Raw genomic sequence first — 12005 nt, 5'->3', positions numbered from 1 at the left:
CAGTGAAGATATGAAGACTACCAATCAAGTGGAGAAAGCTTCATCTAAGGCTAGACAAATCATAGGTTGTATACGTAGGAGTTTCGTCAGCCGTAAGCCCGAAGTCATAATGCCATTGTATAGATCCATGGTGAGACCCCATCTGGAATACTGTGTACAATTCTGGAGGCCACATTACTGCAAAGATATGCTGAGACTTGAGTCGGTCCAGCGAATAGCCACCCGGATGGTCTCAGGACTCAGGGATCTCCCATATGAGGAACGTCTGGATAAATTGCAGCTATACTCACTCGAGGAACGCAGAGAGAGGGGAGACATGATCGACACATACAAATATCTCATGGGCCGTATCGAGGTGGAAGAGGATATCTTCTTTTTCAAAGGTCCCACGGCAACAAGAGGGCATCCGTGGAAAATCAGGGGCGGGAAATTGCATGGTGGCACCAGGAAATACTTCTTCACCGAATGGGTGGTTGATCGCTGGAATAGTCTTCCACTACAGGTAATTGAGGCCAGCAGCGTGCCTGATTTTAAGACAAAATGGGATCGTCACATGGGATCTCTTCACAGAGAAAGGTAGGGGAGGGTCATCGGTGTGGGCAGACTGGATGGGCCGTGGCCCTTATCTGCCGTCTATGTTTCTGTGTTTCTAGACAGACTATAAAGACATAGACTAATTGGAACGAGAGGAAAAGAGGAAAGAACTACAATATTTGGATAGTAAAGAACAATTAAGGAACAAACAAAAGGAAAGGGGAACAAGGAGGGGCAACATAAAAGCCATGCCTAATGATGTCTTAGCACGTTCTTAAAAGAATAGTCAAGTTTCAAAAGCGTCTTTAAAAAGAAATGTTTTTAGATTAGATTTAAAGATATCTAGAGACATAGCCTCTCTTATGTGACTTGGGGCCGAATTCCAAAGTGAGGGAGCAGTAATGGAGAATATATTAGTTCTCATGGTATTAATATGCCATAGTGATGGAAAGGAGAGCAAATTTTGATTAGAGGATTGGAGCGAACGCTGAGTAGAATGAAGAATCAGGAGTTTGTTGATAAATTCTGGCTGACCTGCAACTATGGTTTTATATGTCAACAGCATTATTTTATATGTAATTCAGTGCTCGATGAGTAGTCAGTGTGCATTATACAGAAGAGGAGTGATAACTTTTATAGCTGAGTTTGTAAACGCTTGATTCCTTTTTTGTGTGATTCCTTTGTAGAAGGCATTATTGTAGTCCAGACACAAGATGACTAGAGAATGGACGAGTATGTTTAATGTGGGAGGATCGAGCAGTTTGGCAATGGAACGGATCATTCAAAGCTGGAAGAAACATTTTCGAACCATGGAGCTTATCTGATCGTGAAAAGTTAATTTCCCGTTGAGGATAACCCCCTAATAACTTGATTGTCTGAACAGATTGAATCAGTATAGATCTAAGTTCGATAGGGGAGGAGAAAATAAGACCTTCTTTAATATGGAAAACCATGATTTTTGATTTGTTAATGTTGAGTGATAACATGTTAGCATTAAGCCATTTTCTCTAGCTGATTTGCTGATTTTCTCTAGCTTTTGATTAATTAAACGAGTGTCATTTGAACTTTCAAGGTTAATCGGGTGAGTCATCCGCATACGTGAATACTAAACTAAACTAAACTAAACCTTAAGTTTGTATACCACATCATCTCCACAAAAGTAGAGCTCGACATGGTTTACAGGAATTGATGTAGAAAGGAACTCCAATGAAGAGGGGAAGGACTTAATACAGAGGAAGACAGAGGGACTTAGCACTAATACTGATGTAATTAGTGGGGCTAGAATGTAATTAGTGAGGCTCTTGAATAAACTTGAAGGGCTGAAGTTAGGAACCAAAGTGGAGAACTGGATTAGAAACTGGTTGACAGACAAAGGGTGGTGGTTAATGGAAGTCGCTTGGAGGAAGGAAAAGTGAGTAGTAGAATCCCTCAGGGTTCAGTGCTGGGGACGATCCTGTTCAATATGTTTGTGAGTGACATTGCTGAAGGGTTAGAAGGAAAGGTTTGCCTTTTTGCTGATGATACCAAGATTTGTAACAGAGTAGACACCGAGGAAGGAGTGGAAAACATGAAAAAGGATATACAAAAGTTAGAGGAATGGTCTAATAACTGGCAACTAAAATTCAATGCAAAGTAATGCAGAGTAATGCATTTGAAGATTAACAATCAGAAGGAACCATATATGCTGGGAGGGGAGAGGCTGATATGCACAGAGGGGGAGAGGGACCTCATGGTGTCCGAAGATCTAAAGGCAAAAAAATAGTGTGACAAGGCGGTGGCCGCTACCAGAAGGATGCTGGGATGTATAAAGAGAGGCGTAACCAGTAGAAGAACGAAGGTGTTGAAGCCCCTGTACAGGTCATTGGTGAGGCCCCACTTGGAGTATTGTGTTCAGTTTTGGAGACCGTATCTGGCGAAGGACACAAATAGGTTTGAAGCAGTCCAGAGGAGGGTGACGAAAATGAAGGAGGTTTGTGACAAAAGGCGTACGAGGAGAGATTTGAAGCCCTGAATATGTATATTTTAGAGGAAAGGAGGGACGGGGGAGATATGATTCAGACATTCAAATACTTGAAAGGTATTAACGTAGAACATAATTTTTTCCAGAGAAAAGAAAATGGTAAAACCAGAGGACATAATTTGAGGTTGAGGGGTGGTAGACTCAAGAGCATTGTAAGGAAATTCTTCTTTACGGAGAGGGTGGTGGATGCCTGGAGTATGCTCCCGAGAAAGGTGGTGGAGATTAAAACGGTGACGAAGCTCAAAAAAGCGTGGGATGAACTCAGAGGATCTAGAATTAGAAAATAATAGTAAATATTGAAGAACTAAGGCCAGTACTGGGCAGACTTGCATGCTCTGTGTCTGTATATGGCCATATACAGACACAGATGGGCTGGGGAGGGCTTCAGTGGCTGGGAGGGTGTAAATAGACTGGAGTGAGCTTTGACAGACTTCAGTAGTTGGAACCTAAGAACAGTAATGGGCAGAGCTTTGGATTCATGTCCAGAAATAGCTAAGAAGAAAAAAAAACAACAACCTAACAAATTTTTAGATTGAATCAGGTTGGGCAGACTAGATGGACCATACGGGTCTTTATCTGCCATCATCTACTATGTTACTATGTAGAAAAATGTTAACTAGAAGAGGGGAGAGTATCGATCTTTGCAGTATAAGAACAGTCTTTGAAATATGAAATGAACCAGTCCAAGCTCAAGATGCACTAGGGAGACAGAATTCCTGGAGACTACACAAGATTGCTTCATGGAGCAGCTTGTTAGAGAACCAACGAAAGGAAATGCCACTCTGGATCTAATCCTAAATGGGTTAAGAGGACCTGCAAAGGAAGTGGAAGTAGTGGGACTGTTGGGAAATAGTGATCATAACATGATCAAGTTCAAGGTGGAAGTTGGAATACTGAAAGGAAAGAGAACTATAGGGACAACTTTTAACTTCAGGAAAGGAAACTACGAAGCAATGAGGGAAATGGTAAGGAAGAAACTTAGGAACACTTCCAGAAAATGGCAAACGGTAGAACATTACTGGTCTTTTTTCAGGGACACGGTGAGCAAGGTGTAAAATCTGTATATCCCCAGATTCAGAAAGGGGTGCAAAAAGAGTCGAACAAAAGACCCGGCGTGGATAACTAAAATAGTGAAAGAAGCGATAGGCAATAAGAAAAATTCTTTCAGGAAATGGAAAAAGGACAAAACTGAGGGAAACTGGAAAGAGCACAGGAAGTATCAAAAAGAATGTCACCGTGTAGTTCAAAAAGCTAAAAGAGAGTATGAAGAGAGGCTAGCCAGGGAAGCACGAAATTTCAAACTGTTCTTTAGATATGTTAAAGGGAAGCAACCGGCTAGGGAGGAGGTGGGACTGCTGGATGAAGGAGACTGGAAGGGAGTGATGAAGGAGGAGAAAGTAGTGGCAGAAAGACTTAACATGTTCTTTTAATCTGTATTTACAAATGAAGACCCAACCAACATACTGGAACCTGAGCAGATCTTCAAGGGAGATCAAGCAGAAAAATTAACATCCATGGAAGTGAGCCTTGAAGACGTAGGCAGGCAGATAGAAAAATTAAAAACTGACAAATCCCTGGGTCCAGATGGAATCCATCCAAGGGTTCTGAAGGAACTAAAGGAGGAAATAGTGGAACTACTGCAGCAAATTTACAATCTATCCCTGAAAATAGGCGTGATCCCGGAGGAGTGGAAGATAGCCAACGTTACGCCCATCTTTAAAAAGGGATCAAGAGGTGACCCAGGGAAAATCGTGGAAGCACTGATAAAAGAAAATGTCGATGAACATCTTGAAAGAAACGAACTTCTGATAACCAGCTAACATGGTTTTTGCAAGGGAAGATCGTGCCTAACAAACTTATTGCACTTCTTTGAAGGAATTAACAAACGGATGGACAGAGGAGACTCCATAGACATCATATATCTAGATTTCCAAAAAGCCTTTGACAAGGTACCCCATGAACGCCTACTTCGGAAACTGAAGAACCATGGGGTGGAAGGAGACTTACATAGGTGGATCAGTAACTGGTTGGCGGGCAGGAAACAGAGGGTAGGAGTAAAGGGCCACTACTTGGACTGGAGGAGGGTCACGAGTGGTGTCCTGCAGGGCTCGGTGCTCGGGCCACTGCTATTTAATATATTCATAAATGATCTAGAAACAGGGACGAAGTGTGAGATAATAAAATTTGCAGACGACACCAAACTATTTAGTGGAGCTCGGACTAAAGAGGACTGCAAAGAGTTGCAAAGGGACTTGAACAAACTAGGGGAATGGGTGACGAGATGGCAGATGAAGTTCAACGTTGAGAAATGTAAAGTATTACATGTGGGAAGCAGAAACCCGAGGTACAACTACACGATGGGAGGGATGTTATTAAATGAGAGTACCCAAGAAAGGGACTTGGGGGTAATGGTGGACATGACAATGAAGCTGACGGCACAGTGCGCAGTGGCCGCTAAGAGAGCGAATAGAATGCTAGGTATAATCAAGAAGGGTATTACTACCAGAGTGAAAGAAGTTATCCTGCCGTTGTATCGGGCGATGGTGCGTCCACATCTGGAGTACTGCGTCCAGTATTGGTTGCTGTACCTTAAGAATGATATGGTGTTACTTGAGAGGGTTCAGAGGAGAGCGACAAGTCTAATAAAAGGGATGGAAAACCTTTCATACGCTGAGAGATTGGAGAAACTGGGACTCTTTTCCCTGGAGAAGAGGAGACTTAGAGGGGATATGATAGAGACTTACAAGATCATGAAGGGCATAAAGAGAGTAGAGAAGGATTCTTCAAACTTTCAAAAAATAAAAGAACAAGAGGGCATTCGGAAAATTTGAAAGGGGACAGATTCAAAACAAATGCTAGGAAGTTCTTCTTTACCCAACGTGTGGTGGACACCTGGAATGCGCTTCTAGAGAGCGTAATAGGGCAGAGTACGGTACTGGGGTTCAAGAAAGGATTGGACAATTTCCTGATGGAAAAGGGGATAGAGGGGTATAGATAGAGGATTACTGCACAGGTCCTGGACCTGTTGGGTCGCCGCGTGAGCGGACTGCTGGGCACGATGGACCTGAGGTCTGACCCAGCGGAGGCATTGCTTATGTTCTTGGGTTTTGGCCAGGTACTAGTGACTTGGATTGGCCACCGTGAGAACGGGCTACTGGGCTTGATGGACCATTGGTCTGACCCAGTAAGGCTATTCTTATGTTCTTATAAATCATTATAGAAGCTCATAAATTATACCTCATGTATAGTAACACCATGCATAGAAACACCTTTGTAGAAGCTCATAAGCTCATGTATTAGTAGCAGTGTAGAAGCTTTTAATATACAATAAACAATATTCAAGAATAGATTATATATTCCTGGATAAACAGATTTTGTCAGAACTATAGGAGGCAAAGATAGACACTGAATTGGTCTGATCAGGCGCCTCTCCAATTTTGCAGCCTCCTAAACAATGAGGAAGTGATGGCAGAACTACATAAAATAATTTCAGAATATTTTATGTTGAATAATTCTCAAGATACTTCTATGGAGATAATATGGGATAGCTTTAAGGCCTACATCAGGGGTCACCTTATTAAATGGGCTTCATGATTTAAAAAAAGCAAGTCGTCATCTATACTTTTTGTACTTGTTTGATGATGGAATAAAGAAAATGCTGTTAGATACAATGAAATCTGTGAATGATCGCTTTTCATGTCTCTTTGAAGATGACTTAATTAAAGACAGTAACTGATAACCTGAAATGAGCAAAGGCCAAATTTAATTTTTTTTAGCCTTTTCATTAACTTGCTGTTGAATATTCTTCCAGATTACCATATGTGTCAGATAAATAGGACAAGCAGGATTTGACTGAAGACAAAGTTGCTCAACCTCCCAGTTCCCCCCCCCCCCACACACACATACACACACAAAAGTTTCTTCTAGGAATTTTGGATTCTAGGCTGCAAGTGACTGCTCCAGTCCTCAAGTGTGCTATGATGGCACAAATTCAACCCCTTCAGACATTGAAACTGAAATCAACAAATTCATTGTATAACTAACGTGACCATTTATTTTTTCAACAAAATGGGACATCTATTAATTGTCATTCCCGCCCCCAATCCTGCCATAGCCCCACCCCCAATTTCTTCCATTCATTTTTCATGTACACATATCTTATTAATTCATAATGGTAACCATAAAATTTAAAAAAAACACAAAGCACACTATACGCAAAGAAAATGTTAATTATCATTTATATTTAGGGGGTTTTCAAAGATGTCAAGGCAGATGACTTTAAAATATGCAATGTCACCTCAGTAACTATAGAAAAATAGACAAATATAGTGCAAAATATAGACAGCAGATATAAATTCTCAAAACTGACACATTTTGATCATTAAATTGAAAATAAAATCATTTTTCCTACCTTTGCTGTCTGGTGATTTCATGAGTCTCTGGTTACGTTTCCTTCTGACTGTGCATCCTTTCTTTCATTTCTTTCTTTCTGCACTCAGGCCCAACAATTGTCTCTTTCTATTCCCTCCCTCCTTCCTTCCTATGTCCTTAGTGCCTCCAGTGCCTCCTTTCTATGTCCTTAGTGCCCCCAATGCCTCCTTCCTATGTCCTTAGTGCCCTCAGTGCCTCCTTCCTATGTCCTTAGTGCCCCTTCCCATGTCCATAGTGCCCCTCCTGTGTCCTTAGTGCACCTAGTGCCTCCTTCCTATGTCCTTAGTGCCCCTTTCCTTGTCCTTAGTGCCCCCAGTGCCTCCTTCCTATGTCCTTAGTGCCCCTAGTGCCTCCTTCCCATGTCCTAAGTGTCCTCAGTGCTTCCTTCCTATGTCCTTAGTGCCCCTTCCCATGTCCATAGTTCCCCCTCATGTGTCCTTAGTGCACCTAGTGCCTCCTTCCTATGTCCTTAGTGCCCCTTTCCTATGTCCTTAGTGACCCTAGTGCCTCCTTCCCATGTTCTAAGTGTCCTCAGTGCCTCCTTCCTATGTCCCCCTCACTGCCTTTCAACCTTTGTCCCACCCCCTCCCCCTAAGCCTACCAGCATGCCTGCCTACCTCCCTCCCACCCTGCCGCGCTAAAGCCTGCCTCCCTCCCTGTCATGCCGATTCAAATCCCCCTCCCCCACTGGGTCACCCGGAACTTCCTCTCCGAATTGACTTCGGGAAGAAGGCTTCTGGGCATCAAGAAGCAGTGGCTGTGGCGGACCGGGGAGGAGTGTTGAATCGGCGCTGGAGGGAGGGAGGTAGGCTTTAGCGCGGCAGGGAAGGGAAGCGATCGCAGGTCCGTTGTCCCCATGCATAGCTTTGGGACGCTGTTCCTGAAAACGGGACATTTCGGCATCCCAAAGCGGTGGGTCAGGACAATGGGACGGTCGGTCCAATAATGGGACGGTCCCGTTGAAAACGGGACGTATGGTCACCTTATGTATAACCCTGCTTACCAAAGACTGAAGATCCAGATCCAATTCTGTGACGACAACAGCATGAACACACTTACTGTAAATACTCAAATATAAATCTAGATTTTTGAGCCAAAACAAATGGCCCAAAAATGGGGGTCTCAGTTTATATTCAAGTCTTTCCCCTCTCAGACCCATTGCAGGCCTCTTCCCGGGCCTACCTTAAGCCCTGCTGGTCCATTGGTGAGCCAGTATAAAAGCAATCCTCCTGTGCCTCCTGCCCCATGCAGTCTCACTACTCAAGTTTCCCAGTTTCCCAAGTTTATTTAAAATTTGTTATACCACTTAATCAGGCTTCTAGGTGGTGTACATTACAATAAAATACATACATTATAGTTAAAAATTGATGGATATAGACAGCACAGGGAGTTTATTGTAGAGCAGTACATATTGGACATACATAAACATAAGGAATGAAGGGGAGAACTACAATCTTAAGAGGAAAAGAACATAAAAGGGAAAACTAAGAGGAAGGGAAGAAAAGTATTGGAGCTTCCAATTGTCCTGAGAAAGAACATTCATGTTCCAAATGCGTCATTAAACAGGAAGATTTTTAGTTTGGACTTAAAATGGATTAAGGTAGATTCTTCTCTTAAATAACTTAGTAAAGAATTCCAGAGTGAGGGAGCGGTAACCGAAAAGATATTGGAACGCATAGTGTTGATATGCCTCAGGGATGGAATAACAAGAAGGTTCTGAGTGACCAAGCGGAGAGACCTGAGGGAATAAGAAACATATTAATAAATTCTGGTAAGTTACTAGATCAGGTTTTGAATGTTAGAAAAAGAATCTTGTAAGTAAACATCTGATTTCTTTTTGTGTTAAACACTTATAGAGGGCATTACAATAGTCAAGATAGGAATTTACAAGAGAATGGATTAATATATGTAAGTATGGTGTGTCAAGGACTTTAGAAAGAGAACAAATCATGCGAGTGCCCACAGTGGTAGCTATTTTTATTTACTGCCTTCTCATGAAGAGATTCTCCCAAAGTGGTCACAATATATTGAATAGTTTCAGGCACTCTTAAGTATTTTCCCTATCTGACCCTGTAGGCTCACAATCTAGCTGTGGTACCTGGGGAAATGGAGGGATTAAGTGACTTGCCCAATCACAAGTACCAAGCTGGGATTGAACTTGCAACCTCAGGGTGCTGAGGCAGCGGCTCTAACCACTAGGCCACTCATTTCTACAGTAATAGGTGAAAGGCTCTTCACTTATTCTGGGACCTTTTTTTTCTGAAAAAAGGACTTGTTTGACCCACAGTTGCTGCCAGCCCAATGACCTCAGCTGACCGTCTGGTTTCACACAGATAAGTTTGAGCTTTTGAGTTATTGATTTATTTCGTAGTAGTATCATCACCAATTGCCCTGTGATGGTCGGGACTATAAAGTGGCTATGGTGGTCCCAATGGCAACTGTGGTATAGTGTTTACTAATCACCAGGTTGCAGCTCTGAGCACTTTTCAACATATTTATTGAATTTGAATCAACAATCACTGCAATTTATTAATTTTTGTAGTCAATTAGCATTTCTGTGAGTAACAGTCTATTTCCCTGGACTTGGTATCCATAAGAATTTGAAGCTTTTTTTTTTTAAAGGAAACTTACCAAATTTTGAATAGCTTCCTAAATCCAAATGACATTTACTTTTACATGGATATTTTATTTGTTATTTGTTATAGATTTTGCCTTCAGATATTAAATTTTGCTAACGCCTGCTGAAATAATACACTTGATCTCTGATTTCAGGTTGATTCTTTTATTAAAGATGAATGCCTATTAGTTGTATTTGGCTGAATGTTTTTCATTATTCGTATTCAGCCGAACAGTAAACTATGCTATTTGGTACAGCTCTGAATGCCTACTGATAAACATGTTACTGATAATCAATTACAAACCTTGGAGCACAGGAGAACATTTTCCCTCATTGTGATATGACAAAAAAGGTAGTGATATTCAATAAGGGAAGCTAACATAAACACAACAATGGAGCATGCAGATCAACAGGTAATAAAATGGTCTACTCTCTCAATGCTAGCAAAACTTTCCTAAAAGACTGCTGGCTAGTATCATACAGTAAATCAGCTGTACAAACTAATAACAGTTGCAGTGATAATCCAGATTAACCACTCAACTCTGTGCTCCCAGGTCTCCTGTATGTGATGATGATTAATGCTTTAGACATTTGCTCTTCTCAGGGATCTGATGCCAGTGTGGAACAGGTGAACAAGAAGTCAGTTGTAGTGTACAAACAGGTTCTAGATCTTTTCATAATCTCATTTTCCTTAAGCAATTTCAGGCTTCCAAATTAGTTTTAACTTGGTAAGTCTTGACATTAATGAAAGACAACCCAAAGGAAAAATCCATCGATAACCGATTTTCACACTTTCTCTGTAAGAGGGCAGTGACGTTTTGAACTCTCTCCTTTTTTATAAAGTAGTAGCTGAGAGAACCTGATAAAGCTAAGTTCTTTCATTTTGATATTTCAGAGAGTCCTGCTGGCTCAGCTGATCAGGGATTCCCCTGCCATGATCAGCTGATGGCAGGCCCTGGCACAATTCTCTAACAGGCACCATTGCGTGATTGACATGTGATCGGCAGCCAATTTTAAGGTGGCTGCCCACTTCGGTGCAGGTTAGAGAATCGGGGAGAGGGGGGTACATTTCTAGCTGTACCACTTTTGCTGATTTATAATTAATATTGCATAATTTAGACAGAATGAACCACATCTTTAATTGGCACAGGCAATAAATAATAATCATAATTTCAGTATGCATCTTAGAACATAGGTTAATCTTCTATTGTGGCTGTATTGTAGGAAGTGATCATAGAGCAACGGAGAGCTCTTGGCTACCTCTTGCAGCACCTGCTCAAAGAAAAGCAACAAAGGGAAAAGGAATTACAAGAACTGTTGGTATGTTAATCATATTGGTGGTACCCACAACATTAGGCTGTATGTTGAGAGGATGAAAGTTATAAACCTAAGTTATAAACCCATTTCTCCTTACTAACTCCTGAACCTGAGTTAACTTACAGTAAAGTATGGTGAGAACAGGTGATCATAAATATTTGAAATTTGAATTACTGCCTGTACTTGGCAGCAGGCTGAATATGCTGCCTACATTCTAAGTAAAATGGTAGGGTAAAACTGTCTCAAGGAACTGCAATATGGAAGACCTTGGTTTCTATACTCAACTCAGATCTTCTGTTCTCTGGTGGAGTCAGGGTGAAGAAGTTCCACTCATCATGCAGGCAGTTCTATAAGTGAAACCTCTAATTAGGCGTCCCAGTACTGCATGGTGAGAGCATATTCTATAACAGCTTCTGGGCTTCTAGATTCCATTATAGAAAACTAGTGTTAACTTGGCAACAGTGTCTTTTTTTGCACCTGTAGTTACACCAGCCATAGATCTGTTATAACTGCAGGTGCCTAAATGCAGTAAGAGCATACATAATTTACTATATTCTTTAAGTGGCATTTTCCAAGGACAAGCAGACATTATATTCTCACATATGGGTATCATCATCTATGGAACCCAGTACAGACACTGCCAATTGCACTGTCACTTTAAATGGGCACTTTAAATGGGATGGGCAGACTAGATGGGCCATTTGGCCTTTATCTGCCATCATGTTTCTAAATCTTTAGGCAGTGCCCATACTGCACATGTTGGCTCAACGGACCATCATTGCTAATTTTCTGTGGAGCCAAAAAGCTCAGGTTGGCCATTTTTCCCTCTATGTTAAAAGGGGGGGGGGGGGGGGCTAAGTGGCTTCAAGAAATGTACTCAATGTAACTAGGCCATTTCAGACTCTGACCCCCACAATTGGTGTGTTCAGCATCTATGTCCTGAATAGAAACATAGAAAGATGACGGCAGAAAAGGGCTATAGCCCATCAAGTCTGCCCACTCCACTGTCCCACCCCATTAAGTCAGAGTGCTACTCGACCCACGTAGAGATCCCACGTGGATGTCTCATTTATTCTTAAAGTCGAG

The 12005-nt window shown here is 41.7% G+C and overlaps 1 protein-coding gene across 3 annotated transcripts in view; it reads left to right on the top strand.

Annotated features, from left to right (window-relative positions):
• Positions 1-12005, top strand: part of LRSAM1 (leucine rich repeat and sterile alpha motif containing 1) — a 542506-nt gene that overhangs the window by 437048 nt on the left and 93453 nt on the right. For 2 of the 3 annotated variants that reach the window (XM_033960298.1, XM_033960297.1), the window contains one exon: positions 10827-10922. The exons of the other annotated variant lie outside the window; for it this stretch is intronic. In XM_033960298.1, the coding sequence (XP_033816189.1) occupies positions 10827-10922 (96 nt within the window). The remainder of the gene's footprint in view (positions 1-10826; positions 10923-12005) is intronic. 3 annotated transcript variants of the gene reach the window in all.

This window comes from Geotrypetes seraphini, chromosome 10 (genome assembly GCF_902459505.1).
Source record: "Geotrypetes seraphini chromosome 10, aGeoSer1.1, whole genome shotgun sequence".
Taxonomy (NCBI): Eukaryota; Metazoa; Chordata; class Amphibia; order Gymnophiona; family Dermophiidae; genus Geotrypetes; species Geotrypetes seraphini.
Note: the sequence above shows the minus strand (reverse complement) of the source record. Positions and strands in the feature narration are given on the sequence as shown.